General features: G+C 44.5%; 1 protein-coding gene across 1 annotated transcript in view; it reads left to right on the top strand.

The window, feature by feature from the left end:
• The first annotated feature begins 3,679 nt into the window (after positions 1-3,679).
• LOC118092976 (lipase maturation factor 1-like) overlaps positions 3,680-25,372 on the top strand; it is a 47,758-nt gene continuing 26,065 nt past the window's right edge. The window contains exons 1-3 of the mRNA XM_060282628.1: positions 3,680-3,869; positions 8,130-8,439; positions 23,590-23,638. Of these exons, the coding sequence (XP_060138611.1) occupies positions 3,692-3,869; positions 8,130-8,439; positions 23,590-23,608 (507 nt within the window). The 5' untranslated portion in view covers positions 3,680-3,691 and the 3' untranslated portion in view covers positions 23,609-23,638. The remainder of the gene's footprint in view (positions 3,870-8,129; positions 8,440-23,589; positions 23,639-25,372) is intronic.

Below are 25,372 nucleotides of genomic sequence, written 5' to 3'. Positions count from 1 at the left end.
AATTATTGTGCTGGAGGAGACTCTTGAGAGTCCCCTGGACTGCAAGAAGATCAAACCTATCCATTCTGAAGGAAATCAGCCCTGAGTGCTCACTGGAAGGACAGATCGTGAAGCTGAGGCTCCAATACTTTGGCCACCTCATGAGAAGAGAAGACTCCCTGGAAAAGACCCTGATGTTGGGAAAGATTGAGGGCACAAGGAGAAGGGGATGATAGAGGATGAGATGGTTGGACAGTGTTCTCGAAGCTATGAACATGAGTTTGACCGAACTGCGGGAGGCAGTGGAAGACAGGAGTGCCTGGTGTGCTCTGGTCCATGGGGTCATGGAGAGTCAGACACGACTAAACAACAACAACAACTTTACTATCAGATTCATTCCGGTTTACAGAGTTGTTCCCGAAGGCAGGATTAGGTTACATAAAAGATAAACTATATACCAGTACTAGATACTGTAGTAGTAAGTCATGAGAAGACTGCATCCGAGCAATTACCAGTTAACACTCCTTGCACCAACCGACCAACTGACAAAACTGCCTGCCACGTAGAGGCAGTTAGTCCTCTCGGAATGTTGGACTTGACTGACAGCTTTATATTCCCACAATTCCCACCCACCCTCTCAAAAGCATTTGGATTTTATATTTCAGGTATCAAAATGAGATCTTGCTCATCTCTGGTCCTTTACCTCTTAGGATGCTACAGCTGTCTTATACCGAGGTGGGCCATTGGTCCCTCTAGCTCAGGAGTGCTGTACATTCTACAGCATTGTTGTGCCACCCCCCCCCCCAACACAGCAGGGCACCCAGTGTGGCTGCACCAGTCATGCTGCCCTAAAACCACCTTTGTTAAGACCCATCACCAGATCAGGGGGTGCCAACTATTCTCGGTCTTGGTTGTGTCTTTAACTGAATCCTTATCATAGAAGGATGGGATGCAGAACCTGGGGAACCTCAAGTGGTTCTGAACTACATTTCCCGTCAGCCTCAGCCAGCTTGGCCAATGGCTGGACGATAGGCGCTTCAGGGTTACTCAGAGCACAGGAAGCTGCCTTGTACCAAATCAGATTATTGGATGATTCAGCTCAGTGTTGTCTACACTGCCTGCCTGCAAATCTCTGGGATTCCAGGCAGGGGACATTCCAAGCGCTACCTGGAGATGCTGTTGAGGATTGAACCTGGGACCTTCTGCATGCAAAGCAGAAGCTCTACCCCTTTCCTCCATGAAGCCAAGCGACCTTGTTCTACAAATGTCAAAAGGTGATGTGGAATTTGCTGATATCACATGCTGTAACCTTCCAACAGTTTGACTTCATTCCCAACGGTGCACGCCTCCATGTCTCCTGAGACAGGAGGGTGCCAGCCTGTGTGGTTCACAAATCTACCTCTAAGGAAATCCTTCACTTTTATCTACATGGTGTTTTTCTCACGCAAGACGCAAGACTCACGGGGCTATTTGACAGGTGGGGTGAAGGGCAACCTACCTACAATCTCACAACACCCTCAAATAAGCTATTTATCTTGACCTATACAATGCCCTATTATGTCCCCCACTGTCCCCCCTTTTTAAGCAGAATAAAGCCAGTGGCACTGATGGGAAAGTGGCAGAACAAAAGGCTCATTTAGAAGGGACTGCTCTGTAGCCTGAGAAGCCCCAAATAGTGTGACACCTGGTAAGATATATCTTCAGAGAGGCTATCAATCAGCCTTGAACATGAAAATATTAACTCGAGTTGACTTTGTGAATTCACTTTTAAACACTTGGGGGCTGTTAACCATTTTGGGGTTGTAGGGGAGGCTGGGGCATTTCCCAAAGTTTGGATCAATGTGGCAACAATCTGGTTTAGGAAGAGTCCAGTTGGATCAGGCCAGTGGCTCAGCTTGTCCAGCATCCAGTTCTCACAGATGCCTGTGGGAAAACCGCAAGCAGGATTTGAACACAAGATCACTCTCCTCTCCCATGGTTTCCAGCAACTGGTATTCAGAAGCATTACTGCCTTGACTGGGGATTCTTCGACTCCTACTATGGGAACCAGGGGTGCCAACTTGAATAAAATATTGGGGGGAGGGCAGCCAGGTAAGCTCCACCCTGCACAATCAATCACAAGACATGGCGCACGCACACACACCATTTAAATGGCGATGCTCATTAACTGGGGGGGGGGCGGGGGCAGCGGCAGCACTAGGCAGGAACTTTCACTATACTCTTTTCTGTACCTGCTAAAAACCATTTTTGTTTAGGCATGCTTGTCCGGTTATGTAGAATGCTGACATGCATTTCAATATAGTTTTTAGCTTATCATTTATTTTAATTGTTTTTGAAATTGTGAATGTTTTAAATGGTTTGTTAAAAATGTTTTTACTGATTCATTCCATTGTTTTGATTCTTTTTGTAAACTGTAAATTTTGTGAAAACAAACAAACAAACAAAGGCAAAAAACTTTAAAACTACATTTGGGTAGCTTGCAGACTCAGAGTGTGAATGCAATGTTAATTGATTTATTTATAAATGTACCAGCCTTGCTTCCATTCAGTACATATAGGCATATGAAACTAACAAACCAATATTTCAAGTTGTGCACAGAGCCCCCAAATCCTGCTACTGATTTGGCCCCAGAGGGTGAGTCCCCTGGCTACTGAAAGTGACCAGATGAAAGGTGCCAACAGAACCAGGCTTTTTTGCTGATCAGAAGGTCGGCGGTTCGAATCCCTGTGATGGGGTGAGCTCCCGTTGCTTGGTCCCAGCTCCTGCAGTTCGAAAGCACCTCAAAGTGCAAGTAGATAAATAGGAACTGCTACAGCGGGAAGGTAAACGGCGTTTCCGTGTGCTGCTCTAGTTTGCCAGAAGCGGCTTTGTCATGCTGGCCACATGACCTGGAAGCTATACGCCGGCTCCCTCAGCCAATAATGCGAGATGAGCGCGCAACCCCAGAGTCGGTCACGACTGGACCTAATGGTCAGGGGTCCCTTTACCTTTTTAACTGCAGAGAAGAAGACAGATTGTCAGAGTGACATTATTATCATAAGATAAATATTTATTTGCTTACAGCCATAAGTCGTTGCCAGGACAACAGAAAAAGAGAAACATAAAGGATGAGAAAATATAAACTCCATTTAAAATCAAGATCAAGACTAAAACGAAACTTCAACACTCATTGGGGTTGCTCTTAATTCTAGCTTGCTAAAATTAACAAGTCACCTTTGCAAACAGCAACCATTCGATTCAAGATTCTCGCTGGGATTTAAAACTATTCAATTTTCCTTTCTACAGTATACATATGAATGGATAGTCTGACGCTCTTTTTTATTTGGCTGTTAAGTCTCATCGTGCTTGGATCTTTCAAAATCTGTCTTGCGGCAGAGCACAAAAATCCAGCTCATGTTGCGAATTTCACAGAAGCCAGTTTGGCAATTAAACGACGTAATATAATTATTTCATTCATTTAATTAGGAATTCCCCCTTGAGTTAGTTCACCACTGCAGTCCCACGCGCGACCAGCTCACAGCAAGAGCAAAGGAGCGAACGAAGTCAAGCTTCCCGGGGGGGGGGGGGCGAGAGAACGCACTAGAGCGCGCGTGCGCCACTGCCCTCTCCAATGGCCGCGCGCTCCGTGGCGTCTCCAAAATACGCCGCCCGAGGTTGGGAGAGCACGCGCTGTACCGCGCTGGGCCATTGGGCCCGCCCACTTCAAACAGGCATGGCTGCGAGTAGGGAGGACCTGAGGCGGCGGCGAGGGGCTGGTGGGGAGGCGGTCGCAGCCGCCTCAGCCCCCGGCGCGGAGGAATCGCGCCTTCTCCCAGCTCCCTCCTCCCTGCGCCCTGGTACCTTTTGGCTGACGCGCCTGGCGCTCCTGCGCGCCACCGCCTTCATTTACTGTGAGTGCCTGCCTGGAAGGGGACGGGGAGGTCGAAATGGAGAAATCGGCGATGGGGCTTCCAAATCCTCGCCATCAAATCTCTATTCCCAGCAAACGATTTTTATTTGGTGGTGGTGGTGGTGGGGATAGATAATAAGCACCTTTCTCCCCTGATTTTTTGTTTTTTTAAAAAGAAACTGACAGACTGCAAATCCTAACCTCCCACATACCCCATTGAATTCATTGGGACTTTCTCATAAATCAGGAAACCGGAAGGCGTCAGGCAAAACTCCCCCTCCTTCCCTGCAAATAAGAAAAATGATTGCAAAGGCTGTTGTTGTAGCTCTCTCCGCACAGAAACAAGCTGAAGGGAGAGTGATGCCTCCTGGGGCAATGAGTGCAAACAGATAGCTTTGTACTTACTTGGCTTCTACTCTACCAGTTCAGCTTCCAAGTATTTTACAGTATTACTTTCCACAGAAATACTCATTTTCTGTATTCGTAGTTTTTAAAAAACCAGATTGCTAAAAATCAGTTCAGTTCTGTAGGTGTTTTGATTATCTCCTCTGTGTCCTGAATCTTCCAACATTCAGCTTCTTTGGATGTCGCTGAGTTCTAGTGTTATGAGAGAAGGAGAAAAAACTTTTCTCTGTCCACTTTCTCCACTTTCTGTCTTGTGAAACGCCCTGAGATTTTTTGATGAAGGGCGGTATATAAATCTAATAAATCAATAAATTATTATTATTAATACCATGCATAATTTTACAAGTTTCGTTCATGTTGCCTCTTGCAATTCCAGCAAGCTCTGCTTTTGAGAATGGTCTTTAGGAATCTGGAATGAAGATGAATTGGGACACAGGGCAAGGACTTAGGGAAGTAAGATTTGCACTGCAGGATTCAGCGTGATAGTCAGGTGCCGCATGTGCCAAAGAGGAGATCTGTCAGTTCCGCTTGACTTGCCCACCCAATCAAAGGAAGAAAAGAGCAGAGTGTAAAAACCCGGAATGTGTTGCTTGCAGCCCTGTTGATTTGCAGCCTGAAGATAGATTTTCTTTACGTTGTAAATAATAAATGCACAGATATTGAAGGTTTCTTTAGGTTTCTAGCTTTTCAGAAGAAAGCTGCAGGTGTGTGTATTTCATAAGCTCACTGGTAGAGCAGCTGCTTTGCATGCAGAAGGTCCTAGGTTCAATTCCTGACATCTCTGGGTTGTGCTTGGAGAGACCCCCCTGTCTGAAACCCTGGAGAGCCTATGCCAATCAGTGTAATCCACAGATAGGGGACCTTTTCAATGAATGGGCAAGATCCTGAGGCCCCACCACCCCAGCTTGTAACCTGGATAGATGGGAGTGGCCACCCACCTTTCACTCGCCTGATGTCTTGATGTCAGGAGACCAATTTTCTGTTTGTAGGGTGGCTTGAGTTGAGTTCAAGCCATACTGCAAAAGAAGAGCCTGGCCAGCCCAAGGCAGGGCTTGGAAGTCATCACCAACCAGCATTCCTTTCAGGTTCTACTATATTGGGAGCCTCCAACAGGAATCATTCTCAGTGATACTTTGCATTTGGCAGCAATGGTTAAAGGTGCCAAGTTCACGCCTTGCTTTCTAAGGAACAGTTGGGAGAACATTTTAAGCCTCCCAGTTGTTTATTTGCAGCCACATATTTACATATATGACATGAGGACACCAGAAGCGCTTCCTGGAACAGGGAAATGGGCCACCTGGTCAAGCATCCTGTTCTCACAGCGGCCAACCGGATGCCCATTATGGGAAGACTGCATGCAGGACCTGAGCACGAGAGCCCTCTACCCACCTGTGGTTTCCAGCATCTCGTATTCAGAAGCATTACTGCCCCAACTGTGGAGGCAGCACATAACCATCATGGCTAGTAGCCATTGATAGCCTTATCCTGCTCCTTGAATTTGCCCAATCCTCTTTTAAGTTGGTGGCCATCACTGCCTCTTGGGGGAGCGAATGCCATATTTTAACCATGTACTACATGAAGATATCAGATGTTGTGTGGGACTTGGATAAAATAGCCTCGCTGGCCAAATTAGGACCCTGGCCTGGGTTAATTAGGCCTGATACTTCCCCACTGGTTGTGTACGGACTTCAGTGGACTATTGGCCTCGTGGCATCTTCCCCTTGTGCTTCACTACTGCATGTGGCCAGCACTTTTAACTATGATTTTAAGAAAATGGTTTGTTTTATTTTTTGTTACTGCTTTTTTGTAAGGAGCTTCGGTGGGAATGGGGAGAAGCAGATGTGTCTCGAACGTTTTGCATTTCACGTCTTTTCATCCTTATTGAGCATGAATATTGGGATTATTTCTTCCTCGAACCAGGACACTCTTTGGGTGGGGAGAGCAATACAAAGGAAAGGCAGGGGCTAGATCAGCAGACCTAAGAAGTCTGGATGGTTGAGACTCCGTGCCTGTTGGGTTGTTCTTATTATTACCACAATTGTACTAATTGTCTTCTAAACCACAGTGTCAAGGCGATTTACACATATGATAACTGAAAACAGCTAAAAACACAGAAACAAGAAATACATCTAAAACTGGACCAAATTCCTAACAAGTGGACACTTGTGGTAAAGATCTGTTTGTCCAGATTGGGGTACACCATTGGAACAATAATGTTTTCAACCGTTTCTGGGAAGTGCAGGTAATGGGCAACTGTACATAGACAGATGGTCTGACTCTGAATAAGGCATCTTCCTATCTATGACCTCATCCCATGTAATGCACAGAAAATAGCTTTAAGACAATATGAAAATGAACAGCTTCTACTGCGTTCTGCTAGATTTCCAGAAGTGACTTTTATGTTGTGTGAAAGCTTAAATTGGAAATTAGCAGTTAGGGAAAACGTCAAATGGACTGCTGTGTGAATGCAGCCCAACTGAGCTTCTTGCCATTGTGAACCTGTCAGGCCTCTATTTCAGGGGCCTCTTTGTGGCCTCATGTGTACTGCTTCTAGATGTGTCTGTTATGTCCAACCTGCATGTAAATAACAGTGTACACTCTCTGTTTTATTTCTGTTTTTGTCAGAGTGTATCTTAGTCCTCCTCATTTGCTCTTCCTTTGTTTATCTTTGCTCTCAAGCCAGGGGTCTAATTTGTACTTCTAGGACCTGATGAGCAGTTGGGTGGCAGGCCAGCAATTTTGAGGTAAATTTTGATTAGCACTTGAGGAAAAGCTCCTTGGCCAATTGCAGTGTTAATCAAGGTAAATTAGGTTGTGGAGGGTTCCCCACTCCTCATCGACCCTTACGCTGGAAGGAAGGGAAAAAAATATTTTTAACCAAAGTGGATATATTAAACTGTGGGGGAAGTTTCATGAAGGCCACAGACTTGATTTGGATTTCTTCATGTGCCTTAACTATCAGTTATGACTGCTTTGGTGTGATGGTGGAACGCCCTCCCAACAGATGTCAAAGAGGAAAACAACTACCAGACTTTTAGAAGACATCTGAAGGCAGCCCTGTTTAGGGAGGCTTTTAATTATTATAGCATAGCCTACCAGACACCTGCTTACCTAGTCGCCTGTGGTGGGTAAGTGTCGCCTCCAGGTGACCAAGCAAACAAATTGAACAAAAAGGGTGGTTTTGGTTCCCTCTCATCCTTTTTTGTGTGTGCTGTATATTATTTAGGCATATGTTGGCTGGCAAGCAAAGGCTGTCACCTGGTTACATTTATTTATTTACGGTAGATTATTTATATACCGTCCTTTACACAAGCCACAGGGTGTTTTATAGTAAAAGTAAATAAGATGAGAAGAATACACGCAATCTGTAAAAAGATACAAGCCTTAAGAGTAACAGCACAACTGTCAGTAGGTAGCAAATTACTAAAAGATGCAGCAAATGCTCTAAACAAGCAAGCAAGCAAGCAAGCAAGCTAGCTGGAATTTGCTCCCACAAGAGGCAATGATGGCCATCAACTTGGATGGCTTTAAAATAGGATTGGACAAATTCACGGAGGACGATAAGGCTATCAATGGTTACTACCCCTGATGGCTATGTTCTGCCTTTACTTTTGCAGGCAGGAATGCTTCCAAATACCAGTTGCAGGAAGCTGCAGGAGGGGAGAGCGCTGTGGCACTCAGGTCCAGCTTGTGGGCTCATTGGGCCACCTGGTTGACTACTTTGAGAACAGGATTCTGGATTAGATGGGTCACTGACCTGATGCAGCAGCCTCTTCTTGCTCCCACAATAATTCTGCTTTACTTGGACTGATGTGTCTCCGCTAACATGCCTTTCCCTTTATCTTTTTCTTTGCAGTTGTAGCTTTTCTGGTAGCTAAGCATCAAAACAAGGCCCTGATTGGAGACCAGGGACTCCTCCCTTGCAAGTTGTACCTGGAGAGTGTCAAGCGCTATTTCAAGGGGAAGATAAACTTGGACGCCTTAAGCTATGCCCCAACTTTAATTTGGTTTTTGGATTGGTCCAGCATGGACAGTGTCCTGGATGCCTTTGCTGTGGCTGGCTTGGGGATCTCGACTTTTGTCCTGGTCACCGGCTGCGCCAACGTGATCCTCATGGCTTCCCTGTGGGCTCTCTACCTCTCCTTAATTAACGTGGGACAGGTCTGGTAAGTTGGTTGGTACATCTTCTCTGTTATTCTTGTTGCTTGTCATTCAGAGGACCCTCAAGTTATTAAGATGATGGTGTTGAAATAATGAAACATCTCATAGGCTCCCCACCCCTACCCCCAACTTCATGCCCTCCAGATGTTTTGGTCTATGACTCATATTGTAGGAATGCCCCGTTCCTTTGATGTAGAATGGTTAAGAAACGTTTTAAATAAATAACGATTCTCCATGTCTCTATGCCAGAATCCCGTCCAATGAATCTGTCTACTAGGAATAGGTAAGGAATCTAAGATAGCCGGGGTGTGTATGTGGAATTTGATTTCTGGGCTATGACAGTTTGGGTTTGGCACTCGGAATTGCCTTGGAAACACAACATGAGTGATGGGATGATACCTTTATTCTCTCCCCATATCCATCTTTAGGCAGAAGGCTGGGGCTCATCATGGCATTTTGTTTCTACGCCCAAAGCAAGATGTTCAAAGCCCTAAATGACTTAGGCCCCAAATACCTGAAAGGTTGCCTCCTTTCCTACAGACCCTCCTAGGTGTTAAGATCAGTAGTGGGGGCCGTCTTGGTAGTTCCATGCTTCTCAGATGTTCAGTGAGTGGCAGCCCAGGAGAGGGCCTTCTCTGTGCCTGCCCTGAAGTTGTGGAATTCGTTCCCCACAGAGGTGTGCCTGGCTTCTTCACTCTGTCTATAGCCTTTGATGAATGCTGAAGATTCATCACTTTCTCCTGACCCTTGGCACCTGAGATATATGTCTTCAGAGTTCTCCCTATTGCTGTGGTTGTGGGCTTTTAACTGTTTTTAATTCTGAATTTTTAATTGTTGGGACAACCACAACAACAACAAGAAGTAATAATTCCCGCACCACAGGCATTTAGATCTTTTCCAACTTTACAATTCTATGGTTCTTTGAATAACAGTGCCCTAGAGGGGATGGGACCCTCACCGTGGTGAGCACAACAAATGGATTTAGGGAACCCTGCTGAAGAAACTGCAGGGTTCCTTTGCTCCAGTTGTCCAGAGGGCTGTGAGACTGATTGACAGCAGGATCATGCTCAACTTGCTGAGCCTTGCTGAGCCTTCCTGAATGGGCACAGAAACTTGGTGTCCTTGGGAGGCCATATGGTGCCTCTTGGGAATGATGACATTTCTGGCTCTTTCTTTGCTGGAGCAGGACTGTGGCTTTGAAGGAACCCCATGTGCTATTTGAGGCTGGATTGTTATTTGGGTTTACTGATTCCCTTTAAGAGAGAGAGAGTGTGTGTGTGTGTTTGTGTGCAAAACATATGAAGTTGGATTCAGCTCCCTCACTGGATAATTTATGGCAAACGGTAGCTTTTGTCGAGAACCACATAGCAATTTGATCAAGGAGGACGAGGTTAAGGGGAGTGGGACTAGGTGTTGCCCTTCATTCATCTCAATTTTAGTGGCAGTATAAATTATGGAGAAGTATGAAATCGAGTTAATGTTGTAAAGAAGGGTGGGATAGTTGTAAAAAGTGGCTTGTTGACTGTTGAAAATTCCTCTGCTTCCCCCCTGCCCCATTCAGATTTCTCTGAATGTCATTACAGTCGTACCTCGGTTTATGAACCGCTCGGGTTGCGAACAGTTCAGGTTACGAACTCCGCAAACCCGGAAGTGTTTTCGGCGTGCGTGCGTCCCGCGCCTGCGCAGAAGCGGCATGCGCGCTTTGCGCATGCGCAAAAGCGGCGCTCGGTATGCGACCTTTTCGGGTTACGAACTGCAACCCGGAACGGATCGCGTTCGTAACCCGAGGTACTACTGTATTCTTGTATATATACTGTGACATTCAGTTGCTTAGCTGTATCTTTGTGGGTTATTAAAATAATAATTAATAAATGGAGCTTGGGGTACAAAGTGGTATGGATTTATGTTTAATATACCGCACCAGTTGAAAAAAATGTAACTCAGGACTCTATTCTAAGAGTAGAAACACAACACAGTCATCATGGTGTGTGTGTGTGTGTGTGTGTGTGTGTGTGTATTCCAGTAGCACCTTAGAGACCAACTAAGTTTGTTCTTGGTATAAGCTTTCGTGTGCGTGCACACTTCTTCAGATACACTGAAACAAGTCACCAGACCATTATATATAGAGGGTCTATATATAAGGGTCTGGTGACTTCTCTTTTAGTGTATCTGAAGAAGTGTGCATGCACACGAAAGCTTATACCAAAAACAAACTTAGTTGGTCTCTAAGGTGCTACTGGACAATTTTTTTTTATAAATTTCGACTGTGTCAGACCAACACGGCTACCTACCTGAATCATGGTTAGTAACCATTGATAGCCTACTCCTCTTCCACGAAATTTGGCCAGTCCTCTTTTAAAGCCATCCAAGTTGGTGGCTGTCACTCTCTCCTGTGAGAGTGAGTTCCCTACTTTAATGTCTGCTATTTCCTGCTGGAGAGGGTAGTTTTCAGTTATCCTCCACAGCAGCCAGACTAGCTGAGATTTCTGCCGTACTTCTTGCATGTTCCATTCCTTGCCCATCATGGCTTCTGGGCTGGGGCATCATGTTGAACCCGGGTCTGTTTGGACCAGTCTCTGCTAACCGTGGCCAGTTTTGGCTGCCGTGTTGGCCTTTGCCAACCTGGTGCCCTCCAGATGCTTTGGGGTACAAGTCCCATCATCCCCAGCCAACGTGGCTGTATAATGATGGGAGCGTGGCGGTGCTGGGCTGCAGCTGATGGGACGTAGTCCAAAGCATTTCGCATGCAGCAAGTTGGCAATTTATTCAAAATGGGAGGCAGTAGTTTGGTATGCTCCAGGGTGCCCTTGGAGGCCTAGAACCTCCCTCTTGGGGCCTTGATGTAGACTTTGGTATGGTCTTGAATGTTCCATGCTCTAGTAGTTCTGCTCTGCCTTTCTGAACACACCTATTTGCAGAAGGAGGCTGATTCTGGTTATGAACCGGCAGCCAATGCAGCAGTTTTGAAACGGCTCCTGCTCCTTGTACCAACTGAAGTTTAGAATAAGTCTTGAAGGACAGACCCCATTGCAGTAATCCGCTACGGAAGTTACCAGTATCCACTGAAGGCCTTCCTTTTCCAACAAGACTTTTTAAGTGGAGATCTTTTGAAAATCCTAGTCTGTACCGGTATCTACATTGACTTAGAAATTTTTATTTGCTTTTTGTTTAAATCTATTTGGGATGTTTTATGGAAAGAAATTCGTAACATAAATGAAAGGACCCCCAGTTTTCCTTCTGTGCCTCTGAGATGCCTGTATGCCAGAGAGAAAGGAGCATAGGAGCTGCCTGGTGCATGGCAGAGTGAGGCAGTGGGCAAGCTATATGCGACACAGGACCCTCCACCAATGCGGGTTCATCCCTGTGCCTCGTTGGGCTTCCTTTTCCAGGCCTTGATACTGATACATGGAATTTGGAAGCAAGAAAGATTTTCATGCAGGAGCATCCAAAAGGATATTTTTTCTTTGGCACCCGGTTGGTGCACCTGGATATCCCGAGCCCTTTTTGTTTTCTAGCATCTGGTGAGTGGAGACAAAGTCTTGAGTTACATGAGTGGCCAGTGTGAGGTTTCTGATGGGAAGCCAGTTCAAAGGTAGATAAGCTGATGGGTTATTTTTCTCTCCCTCTTTTTTTGAAGAGCAATGCAGTTTCCCCTCTTCTATTTTTTCCTTGCCAGCAAGGGCCAATTTATTCTTTTAAAGTCCCTTCTTATTTTAATTTTTGAAGCATTTATCTATTTGTTTTGGGTCAGAAGCTTCAGATACCAGGCGCTGTTGACTTGAGTGTGACTCTTTTCAACTCCAGTCCAGCTGGCTGAGACGCAGGACGGAAAGGAAGCTTCGGCAGAGGAACTGCCCCCTTCTCTTCTCTTCTTTTTTTTGCAGCGTAAATCAGTGAAGGTTTCAGCTACGTGCCTGTTGATGTACCCTAAGGGGCTCATGCCTCTCCAGTTTTACAGCAGAGCGAGCAAATAACATTCATGCTTGAGGATAAATGTTGTTCGACATTTCTACCTATTTGAGGAACTCCCTTGGGTCCATCTAGCTCAGTATTGTCTATACTTGTGGTTCCCAATTTGTGGTCCATGGACCCTAGGGATCCACATAACCCACCCAGGGTTTTGTGGCACATACCTGTCAATTGTCTGGGACATCCCATTTTGGGGTGCTGTGCTCTCGTGTGGGAGCATTGCCTGGAAGACGCACATCTCAGTCTAGCTGCTGGGACATGTTGGGGGGGGGTATGGTGGCACCCTTCCCATATCAACATTTTCAAAAGCAGGGGATCCCTGTCTTGGCTTTTGAAAAACAGAGGGTCTGCAGTACATAGGTAATGGGGAACCAGTGGTCTACACTTATTGTCAACAGCTTTGCAGGATTTCAGACAAGAGTCTCTCTTAGTCCTACCTGGAGTTGCCATCAGGGCTTGAACTTGGGACTGTCTGTACACAAAGCAGATGCTCTACATTGAACTGCAACCTTTCCCCCTTTTCTGCAGAGAGCTCGCCACATCTCCCTTGTGCTTTCCAGAGGATCTGGGTTGTGTGTGGAATTGACTTGCGCAAACCTACACCCAGAGTGGCTGGGGCAACCCAGTCAGATGGGCGGCATAACAACAACAACAACAGGTTCCAGGGTATAGGTTGAGGGCGCACAAGGCCACCCCCTTTGCCTGAAGCTAAGCAGGTCTGGGTCTAGTCAGTACCTGGAACCACGTGTACATAATGCATTTATATACGGCTCAATACGGTATTTAGAATCTCAATGTGTGTGCCACTTTGGGTTGCACGAGGGAGGGAGGGAGGGCAAGAGACTGTCTCCTACAAGAGGCAGTGGTGTCTACCAACTTGCATGGCTTTCAGAGAGGTTTAGAGAAATTCACGGAGGAGAAGGCTATCAGCGACTACTCACCCTGATGGCTATGTTTTTTTCCCCTCCACCGTCGGAGGCAGTCATGTTTCTGAAAAACCAGTTGCTGGAAAATGGCAGGAAGGAAGGAAGAGTGCTCTTGTTCTCGGGTCCCTCCTGTGGGCTTCCCACTGGGGCATCTGGTTGGCCACTGTAAGAAGTGGATGCTGTACTAGATGGGCCACACTACCTTCTTGTTATGTTCTTACTCCCACAATAATTCTGCTGTACTTGGATGGATGGGTCTCCAATAACATGTCTCCTCCGAATCTTTTGTTTTCTGTGCAGTTGTGACTTTTTGGGTGGCTACTAGTCATGATGGCTATGTACTGTACTCCCTGCGCCGGAGGTGGCCGAATACCAGCTGCTGGGAAATTGTTGCAAGGAGGGGAAGTTCTTTTACTTCCAGGCTTCATATAGGCAGCTGGCCCTTCATAGTGGGCACAGGATGCTCAACTAGGTGGGCCTTTGTTCCAATCCAGCAGGGTTCTTATGCTCTTATGCTTGTGGCCTGCAGCTTTTGACTTCCTGCAGCCTGCTTTCCTCTGCTCCAGAACTTCCTGGCTCTTCCTATTTGAAGGGAAGACACGCTGGTGGTTTCTCCTATGAGAAGCAACCTATGATCGGATTAGGATTGCTTTAACAAAGCTTGGGGGATTTGGAATTGAAGCCAAGGCAGGAATTCAAAACCTCTTGTAGAGCTGGGGCGAGGTTGCTCTGTTGTTTTAGGATTTCCTGATAATGAGCTATGTTCTTGGAGTGTACAGTGAACTTTGGAAGAAGTACCTGTTTGGATCTATTGGTTGTGGGAAATTTGGCACCAAGAGATAATTTGTTTTTGTTATTTATCCATATGTGTTTAGGTCTTTATATATATATATATATATATATATATATATATATATATATATATATATACGGTATGTGTGTGTTTGTGTGTATATGCATACATGTACATATGTGTGCATACACACCAAATCTACAATACAAAATCAAAACTCTAAAACATACATGAGAACAGCATATATCTGCACATATGCAGAATGCTGGATTGCTGAGCAGTATGATCCAGAATGAACGGGGGGAGAGTGAAGTTCTCTCCCCCCCCAAAATAAATTCTTTATTGTTTTAATGTTTTAAAATACAAACTTGGTAGCGAAAAAAGAAAAATACATACACAAAATATAAAAAACTCACACAAAGATTGCTGAACAAAAAAAGAAAAAACCACAAAAAATATTCCATAAAAAAGAGCTCTTCCAATTATTCTCTCTGTAATTTATGTTATTCTTATTTTATCACCCATTTGTGAATACTATATCTACATATCATTTCATCTCTTATAGCAGGTTCTTTTATACCAGGTTCAGTCTAAGTCTGCTATTAGGGTTTCAGATACTCCATTTTTCAGTAGTGAAGTTCTCAGCAAGTATCTAAAAGATGCTGTCGTTGGTGTCTTCTGGATAACATGGAGAGCGGAATAAACATTTTAATACTTCCATGATTTGGATTGCAGTCAAAATTTCAATAATCCAGTTTGTGCAATCTGCTAGTCCCCATCGTGCACCTCACTGCAACTGGATGATTGCCATGGATGCTGGCTTCATCCTGATCTCTGGTACTGCATTTGGTGTGTATTTGGTTTTGTTTTTTTAAAAAATCTGGATTATGTCAATTATTCTGGTTGAAATCTTGTGCCTGTGAGATTGTTATTATGTATTTCTTTATACCCAGACTTTTCCCCTTATGGGACTCAGGGCAGCTTACATAAAAAAAGAGAGAACTGCTAAAAACATAGAAAAAAAAGTCATTAAAAAAAATTAAACTATATACATGTATAAAATCTGTTAAAACCATACAAATAAGTACAATAAAAAACAACATGGCACTAGCCGTTTCATTAAAAGCAGTCCATTCCCAAAAGCCGGTTTGAACAAGAAAGTCTTTACCTGCTGACAGAAGGACAACAAGGAGGGAGTCAGTCTGACTTCTCTAGGGCGGAAGTTCCAAAGTCTGGGAGAAGCCACCAAGATTCTGAATTAGTCCTCCTGGTCTGATGTTGAGGACAGACATTGTCCTTGTCTTGCTTATGAGGAGGACCCCTTCTGCTGGTTGTGCTGTGGATTTAAAGTGATACCATCAATTCTGTACTGAAGATCTAATTTTACATCATTGAAAGTCAGTTGCTCAGGCTTTCATGCTAAGCTCCACCTGGACCCGGATTAGTGGCACCGAAATCAGAAGAATAACATACAAGTTGCATGATGAGCCTTTTCCAGATAATGTAAACATAGACATTGAATCAACATCCTAGATACCATAGCTGGTGTCATACAAGTGGATGAAAGTGTGATCTGTGTTTCAAGAGATCTCCAGTTCAAATCTCGCCTTAGCCATGAACTTGCTTGCAATCCACAGCTTTCTCAGTCACCTACCCTGCTCTAGTATGTGATAATACAGTACAGGTTAATTTTACAAGACTGTTACAAGGATTACAGAGTTAATATAAATGAAGGGTTGAAATTATTGGACCTCAGCTTGTTGTGTCCATCTTTCTTCTTTAAAAGGTCTCTTCTAAGTACAGTGGAACCTCGGTTTATGAACACCTTGGTTTATGAATTTTCGGTTTACGAACGCCGCAGACCCATCTGGAACGGATTAATTCACTTTCCATTACTTTCAATGGGAAAGTTTGCTTCAGTTTATGAACGCTTCAGTTTAAGTACTCTGCGGACCGTCTGGAACAGATTAATCCACTTTCCATTACTTTCAATGGGAAGGTTCACTTCAGTTTATGAACGCTTCAGTTTATGAACAGACTTCCGGAACCAATTGTGTTCATAAACCGAGGTACCACTGTAGACCCAACAATTGGATCTTGGCCTAAGGGTTGCATTCAGCTACGTTCTCCATGGAGCAGATCTATTGAAATTGATGGGCATGATGACTAACATAGATAGGTTCATTAATTTCAATGGGTCTCCTCTAATGAGAACTTAGTTGGATGCAACCCCATATGTTGGATCCAGATGAAGCTAGTTGCAGTTAAGTCTCACTGAAATTAGTGGGGCAAATCAGTCATGACATAAGAGCATTTCAGTGAGATTGAAGTGCAACTAACTTTATCTAGATCAGTTGTTCCAAAATGTTTTTGGACTACCGTTCTCTTCGTCCCGTAAACTCACTCCCAGTGCACCTACCCTATAAAAGGCATTATTCCGAATAGTGGTTTGCATGATCCACTAAGGAAGGTAATCTCCCCCCTTGATGGTGGTACTGCCCATTTTGGGAACCATTGAATTTAGATCTAGTCCATGGAGCTGGTTTAAAAGCTTTCAGTGAAAACAACAATATCTTCCTATGCATTTTGGGGGCAAAAAGTGTTATGTGTTAGAGCCGCTTTTCACTTGGCGTGCTGCAGAAAATTTCATCACAAACAACAACATACCGGTAGTAGCCCTTTGGCAATAAGCTTCAGAAATGCCTTTGTTTATCACGGTCCAGTCTATGGCCTTCTCCATTCCTCCTTTGCTCCCCTCCTCCTGATGGAAAAAAAGAATAATTTCTAGAAACTTAAACCAAAAGTTAAAGGATCTCAGGGGGGTCATCCTTCCTGTAGGAAGCAGATTTTGGCACCTCTTGCTGATATTGTGGTGGTGGTGGTTCTCGGGGAGAGACGGCCGGGCGTATCAGTTTCAAAGAATGCTGTGTGCGGCTGATATGACATATTAATGAAACGAAGATTAATACCATGTGACACTGCTGCTGCTTAGCTGTACAAGCAGGGGCTAACGAAGCTAATTGAAAACATACTCCTGGTTCACAAAATTATAACTTAGTGACGGCTTATGTCAGAAAGGAATAATTTTCATCCCATCTTGAGCTGCCTCTGGAGCGATCTTGGCCCCCTGGCCCTAATCCTGTAAAAGATCAAACACACATCCTAGGCTGGTTAGTGCAATTTCAGAAAGAGGCAAGCAGGAGCGAAGACTAACATTTCAGCACTCCCACCCCCCAATAATTAAAATTAGACTTCACTAGTTTGATGCTATAGAAATGTGCTCTGAAAGTATAGACGCCCCCCCCCCCAATTCTGTTGGGTAATATAGAACACCAGGTTTCTTCAGAATTACTTTGGGGCTTCATCTCATGTAGTCTAACAGACCCATTGAAATTGATGGGCATGACTAACACAGGTTCATTAATTTCAGTGGAACTACTCTGATTAATTCTTAGTTGGATATAATCCAAAGAACTCTGGAAGAGGAAAACCTGGGATATAATTATTTCTAAGATACATTTGGCTGCTGTGGTGTAGTGCTTAAATGCGAGATACCAAGGTCCAAATCCGACTGCCGTGACGCTCACTGAATGATTTTGGGCCAGTCCCTCTTTTTCAGTACAACCTACTTCACAGGGTTGTTCTGAGGGGACTGTGGATCTTCTTGGGCTCCTAGGAAGGGAGGTGGGATATAAATGTAGTAACCAGTGCTTTTTTGGTTTTAAAAGAACATCCCAGTACTTATATATCGAGCATAGAGCTGTCAGGACCAGCACAAAATGACTGCCATGGTCAGCAAAACTAAGATGTGTTGGCACTCTGTACTGGTGAATACTGTCACACACACAAAAAGCCGTGGTGGTGACAACGATGATTATAATAATACTAAATAATAGCAATAGCAGCTCAGGCCACTTGCTGCAACGGCACTACAGCCATACCTTGGTTTATGTACGCTTCGGTTTGAGTACTTTCAGTTTAAGTCAGGCACCCCCAAACTTCGGCCCTCCAGATGTTTTGGACTATGTTATAAGAATTTTGAGGTCATATATATATATATATAATAATTGTTCATAAAACATGTACATGAATGTACAGAAACATGTCTGAAGCAGCACAGGAAGACAGGACTGACTGACACCATTTTGACTCTCTCAGACCTGGCGTTCCTCTGCAAGGAAGAAGGGGGGGGGGGAACCTTCTCATTGTCTCAGGAATTAAAGTGATAATCCCTGGCATCCTGATACCTGGGTGCCAGACAAAAGGGTGTGATTAACTTGGCTGGGAAACAGGGAAATGTAAATATCTCTCTCTTTTGTTGATTAGGTTTGGGGGGCAGGGGGCAGGGTCCAGGATGCTCAGATTACTGCCACCAGACCTCCCCTTTCATGATGTACCTATGATGAATCTAGGGAGGGCGGTCTTGGGCTACACCCCTTCTGTGACATATGGATGATGCTTCTGGGGGGTGGGCTGAAACCAATTTCAAATTTCTTTTTAAGGGCAAGACACCTCTGTTTGGGGTTCCTTCCTTGTTCTCCTGCGTGAGAGGAAGGACCCTGTTGCAACAGCGAAAATAAAAGTGCCTTGCTTCGTACGTCCTGGTTTGGTCTCTGTTATTTGGTGGGCAGGAGACGCTTAAATTCGTCTGCTTGCCTGGATCCTTGGGCTCTCCCTGGGTCAGGATCCATTTCTCTGGGTTCATAGGAACCAGCTTAAATTTTACTTCAACTACAATTCCCATCTTCCCCAACCACTGGTCCTGTTAGCTAGGGATCATGGGACTTGTCGGCCAAAACATCTGGAGGGCCGCAGTTTGGGGATGCCTGCTTTAAGTACTCTGCGGACCTGTCTGGAACGGATTAATCCACTTTCCATTACTTTCAATGGGAAAGTTTGCTTCAGGTTAAGTACGCTTCAGGTCAGGTTAAGTACAGACTTCCGGAACCAATTGTGTACTTAAACCGAGATACTGTACCATTGTATTTTGCTCCATTGAATTTCTGCTTCTTCGAAACAATGAAGTTGCATTAATGTGACTACTCCGATCTGACTGAATAATAGTAATATTAGTAATAATTGATAATATAATACAGCACAAGGCTGCCTTCATGCAATAAGCTCTGTGTCTGTCAGCTGAGAGGCGGGTCCTTCCTAGGGGAAAGTTTCCCACATTGTCACCAGGGTGCCTCCATTGTAACAATACTGGGGCTGTCAGCAAGGAGTGTCGTCTTTCTCTGCAATGTCCCTGAAAGTCTTTCCTCTCGGTATCTCTTCAGTTTTGTTGTCATTACTTATTAAGTCTCTCAGTATGGGCTTCCTGGAGGTGTCTGGTTTTTGGGTTTGGGATGCTGGATGAGACTGTCCCTTGGTCTGATCCAGCTAGGCCTCTTTTTTAAATTTTTATTTTAAGTGCATATCTGTTTGCAGCTGAACTCCAGGAAGAGATTTACATAGAAGGATAAATCTCAATAGAAATTTTACGGTAACTGATTTTAGCATGGACTTCCGGTCACCATACCTGTCCAACCTAACTATCCCAAAATACAGACGAGCCTTCATGCTGGCCAGACTGGACATGCTACCCTCCGCCGTCCTTGAAGGTCGATTCTCAAAAACACCATACCAGAATTGACTATGTCCCTGCGGAGTTGGCAGCGTGGAGACTGTATCACATGTACTCCTGTCCTGTCCCCTATATAAAGACCTCAGGGATGAGATCATCACACCTCTGATATCCGCCATTTCGGGCCGCCCATCCGAGGATATACTGTTTTTCCTCCTGGCAGACCAGACTGCCCAGACAACAGAGAAGGTAGCCAGATTTATTGAGAGGGCCATGAGACTGAGGGCCGCCAGCTGAAGGACAATAGCGCCTCCTGTGTGAACATATAATTAAGATCTCATCTGTTTCATTTTAATTGTGTTATGCTGAATCCCGAGACAGCACATTTTATTGTTATATATAGCATTTTTCTTTTTTCTTTCCTTTTTACCAGGTTATGTAATATGAATCCTTTGTTGCAATGGCCTTTAGGCCACGCAAATAAATAAAGTTTTACTTACTTAACTGATTTTAGATGCTTTTTGTTATAATTGTTTTTAGAAAGTTTAATCAGTTTTGGTTTTTTCCCTCTTTGTTTTTATTTTTAAATTGTGGATCTGTTTGCCTCCCTTGGCCCCTTGGGGAGGAAGGGTGGGGTATATAATTAATAATAATAATAATAATAATAATAATAATGGTTGTTATTATTATTACTACTACTACTTTTCTTTGGGGACCTTGAACTTAGGTTGGCTGTTAATTCAAGGGCTGAAACAAGTTGAAAAAGTTGTTGAAAGAGAAGAAGGGATTTCTAAGTGTCTTGAGCAACTGCGTGAAATAGCTGCAAGGTTGTTACCTCCAATGCAGCCTTCTCCAAACAAATTGATATTCCCAGATGTTTTGTACTGCAATTCCCATCAGTACAGCCATTTTGGACTCTCATCTCCCATTAGTCCCAGACAGCCTGGCTGTTTTGGACTACAGCCCTGGCCAGCAGCCCAAAATATCTGGAGGGCATCAGGTTGGGGAAGTCCAGTCTAGTGGTTGGAACTCACAGTTGACCCCTGAACAAACCAAGATAACCAGCAAAGGAATTTGGTAGGAATGCTTGTTCTTGAGTATAAATGGGTTGTTATTTTGGGACAGCAAACACAAGTTGTTGTTTGTTTGGGTTTTTTTTATATAAAAAAAGAGGAGGCAGGGAAAACCTTTATTTTAGTGCAAATGTTCCCCTTGTTTTTGAATGTGGATATTTGTAATTATAGGGCAGTTCTTTAAAAGATTGGGGACCACAATAAAGTAGATCCAGAAACCAGACAAGTGCTTTCGTTTACTACCCTTGTAAACGCATTTCCTTCCCCCTCTCCCCACCACCATGACCACTGTGGAACGCCAACAGCTTAGCAGCAACTCAAACCAGCTGCCCAAGATGTTACTTAACCCTCCGAAAGGGCTTTCAACTTAATAGTGTGTCAGAAATTGATGGTGAACTTGGACGGTGCCTTGGTACAGCTTCACTTCTGATTAAATGGAACTGCTTCCAGCAGCTCTCCATGGGGTTTTAAGGCACACTGCTCCGGTTTTTATTTAATGTATTGTTTTGCTTGTTTATCTCTTTTTGTGGGAAGTCTCCAGGGGCACTGGCTTGAGTTCTTGAATGGCAGAGTGTCGCAGGGACTGATTTTGGGTGGATGCGCACTATGTGTTGGAAGAAGGGGATCGTGCAGGAGATTAAGGGGGCTGGGCTGATGTTGACATCATGTTAAGTGGGGTTTTAAATGACAAGATAGGCGAGAGCTCAGTACTGAAGATCAGAACTGTGACTGGCAGTGGCTCCGTAGGGTTTCAGACAGCGGTCTTGGGAGAGGCTGAAGATTGAGCTTGGGCCTAGTCTGGAGGCTCTAGCTTGTGCAAAAAGCTGTGGCTCGACTGTTAATGGGGACAGACGATCGCCATCACATAACTGCACTGCTCGAAATTCTGTACTGGCTGCCCTTAACCTACTGGGCCAGGTTCAAGGCTTGCATATTCATATAGAAAGCCCTTAAACAATTTGGGTCCAGGCTACCACAAGGAGTGCCTAATCCCTTTTATCCCTGCCTGATCATCATCTTTGCGGGAGTCGCTGTTAGTAGCCCCTCATGGCTCTGATGCATGACCCCCAGGGCCAGGGGTTGTGCTGTGTTCTGCATTGTGGGCCCAGTTTTATGGAACTCCCTTCCATTTGAGGTCAGACAGAACCCCTCCACCTGGTGCCTATTGTAGACTTTTCCTATTTCAGCAGGCATTTTAATGGATGTTTGATTCTACAGTTTTAACTTACGTTTATCTTTCGTATTACATTTTTGAAAACCACTTAGGAGACTATTGTGGCTAAGTATTATAAGCATGGTTTAAATAATAACAACAAACTGGGACCTGTAAATCATGTGCTCTACTGGTCCTCCCTTTCAAAAACCAAACAATTTGTTACATGGAAGGTACTAGCACATAGGCAGCTTTGAGAGCATTGCCCCATCTAACTCAGGGGTTCCCAAACTTTTTTTCCTCTGGGCCACACTTTCAGGATAAAGATTTGCTCAGGCCACGCCAAACTTTTTATTGATAAGAAATACATTGGAAGACATAAAGAAACAACTCTTAACAGTGCTTGATTTATAACATAGAACACAACTACAGTGGTACCTTGGGTTACAAACTTAATTCGTTCCGTAGGTCCATTCTTAACCCGAAACCGTTCTTAACCTCAGGTACCACTTTAGCTAATGGGGCCTCCCGCTGCGCCGCCAGCGCACTATTTCCATTCTCATCCTTGGGCAAAGTTCTCAACCCAAGGTACAGTGGTACCTCGACTTACAAAGACGATCCGTTCCGCGGCGCTCTTTGTAAGTCGAAGTCTTCGGTTGTTGAAGCGCGATTTTGCGCATGCGTGAACCGCGCGCGCCGCTTCTGCGGAGGCGCAGAACGCGCACACGGCAACAAGACTTCTGGGTTTGCCGACTTCGGAAGTCGAAACCTTCGGAAGTCAAGTCATTCGGCTGTCGAGGTACCACTGTACTACTCCTGGGTTAGCGGAGTTTGTAACCCGAAGCGTTTGTAACCCAAGGTACCACTGTACTGTACTTTATAATTGATCATTGTCCTTGAATCTTCCTGCCACACTTGCCATCCTCTCCTTCCACACCCTTTGAGAACCACTGATCTAACTCAACATTGCCTGCACTGAGTGGCACTGACTCACCAGGGTTTCAGGCTGCGAGTCCCATCCCTACCTGGAGGTGCCGGGATTTGAACCTGGGACCTTCTATATACAAAGCAGATGCTCTACTACTGAGCTATGGCCCCTTCTCCACAGGCATGTGTCAAAGGGCTTCCTGGGGGTGGGGAGGGGAGCTGGTTTGCTGTTTGCCCCCTGTTGAGTGCCTTGTTTTCATTTGTTTATTGATCTTTTTAAAGAAAGTGTATTTCAGCTTTCTGCTCAAAGCCTTCAGATACCAGTAGCTTTGCAGTATTAACAAATCATTGAAAATGCTGTAGGGTCCTTAGAAGAACCTTAAAGGATTAACAAATGGTGTGTGTGTGTGTGTGTGTGTGTGTGTGCTTTTGAAAGACAAACAAAATGTCTATGATATGGAATGGCTTCTCAGCTTGCCACTTAAAAATGTTGAAAGTAGCCTGTGAATATTTTGTTCATTTGTTTAGACAATTTATATACTACCGTACTTACATACTGTACTTATTTACCAGAATAGCTAAGCTAAGCAGTTTACAACCTATCTTAAAACATCATAAAGATAAAAGATAAGAAATACTAGGAAAAACCATATTCTAGAGCAACGCAATTAACAACCAAACAGATCATATCATCTTTGTTTTTTTCTTACCTTGCATTGTAACATTTCCCCTCCCATTTCTTTTGCAGGTATTCCTTTGGTAAGTGAACAGGTATTCCTTTTGCAGGTATTCCTTTGGTAAGTAGTTGTATTTTTGTGCACTTTCAGGGTATGTAATATTTTAAAATTTCTCTATTGCTATTCTTCCTCCCCCACTTTTTTTTTTTAAGGGAAATAGTTATAACCTTTTAGGACTTATGAACACATTTGCAAACAGGATAAACTGTTGTGGGCACACTCATCCCCACACCCTACTCTGTTGTTGTTGTTATTTATTTATTGCATTTATATCCCACCTTTTTCTCCCAGTGTGGTGTAGTGGTTTAGAGCGGTAGACTCGTAATCTGGTGAACCGGGTTCGCTTCCCCGCTCCTCCACCTGCAGCTGCTGGATCACATTGGGCTAGTCACACTTCTCTGAAGTCTCTCAGCCTCACTCACCTCACAGAGTGTTTGTTGTGGGGGAGGAAGGGAAAGGAGATTGTTAGCTGCTTTGAGACTCCTTAGGTAGTGATAAAACAGGATATCAAATCCAAACTACTCCTCCTCCTCCTCCTCCTCCTCCTCCTCCTCCTCCTCCTCCTCCTCCTCCTCCCTTCTTCTTCTTCTTCTTCTTCTTCTTCTTCTTCTTCTTCTTCTTCTTCTTCTTCTTCTTCTTCTTCTTCTTCTTCTCCTTCTTCTCCTTCTTCTCCTCCTCCTCCTCCTCCTCCTCCTCCTCCTCCTCCTCCTCCTCCTCCTCCTCCTCCTCCTCCTCCTTCCCAGGAGCTCAAGGTTCTCCCCCTCCTCATTTAATCCCCACCACAACAACCCTGTGAGGTAGTTTAGGCTGAGATGGCTACTAAGTTATCTCCAAAAACCCAGGTGAATGAAACTGGTTTTACCTGCTTGTAGAGGCCCATCAGGGCCTCTGCCATCCAGGCTTTCAGGGGAAAGGGATTCTGGAGCCGGGACACCACAACACAGAAGGCCCTCTCATGTGTCACCACCCACACCTTGATGCCTATCAGATAGTACAGGTTTTGCTTGGTTTCCAGAGGATCCATATGAATTGGTCAGAACTTGTACTGGTAGGTGAATTTGGAAGAAGGCATTTGAGTCACTACAGGACCTTAAGTATCATATAGTAACCTTTGTGGGTGGATGCTTCTTTGATGAGCTTTTGGTTTCAGCTTTGTCCCACTGGCATGCCAGCTGTACCCGGTGCCTCCTAGTAACTTTTTTTGGGATGTTGTAGGAGATTGCCACCACCACCCACCTCTGCTCACCCACCACTCCCGATTCCTGGCTTATGTAAAAACATGAGGAGATACAGCTTCTTCCTCAAGTGGATCAAGTCTTTGAGTCCTGGTTAATCAAACCCTTTGTACACAGCAGGCCCCTGCTCTCTTCCTTCTGTTTTTGGATGAGATGCTTCTGAGTTGGGGTTAATGAAATAAAAATGCCTCAGGCCTCCCCCCGCAGTTCTTTATTTTTTTGGCGAGGAATGCAGGAAACCCACAATATTTTTTTGTTATAATAGAACTGTGGAACAGTGACATTTTGTCGTCTGTCTGTTGTTGTCAAAAGGCATTTAAATATTGCTGAGCTTTTTTTTTGGTGGGGGGAATCCCACTTTAGCGTTGGGTAGTGTTTACTTCAAAGGACAGTCTTAACAGTTCCTGCTGGGATCCTTTGTACCTGCTGGGTGCTTCCTGTTCCCTTGCAGGAAGTGTGGTGCTTGCTTGCTTTTTTATTTTTTTAAAAAAGCATATTTTGAGATTGGCTCTTATTTCAAACAAAAAATCATCTTTATTAATAGTGGGCTATATTGAAT

Source organism: Zootoca vivipara, chromosome 14, assembly GCF_963506605.1.
Source record: "Zootoca vivipara chromosome 14, rZooViv1.1, whole genome shotgun sequence".
Classification (NCBI taxonomy): Eukaryota; Metazoa; Chordata; class Lepidosauria; order Squamata; family Lacertidae; genus Zootoca; species Zootoca vivipara.
Note: the sequence above shows the minus strand (reverse complement) of the source record. Positions and strands in the feature narration are given on the sequence as shown.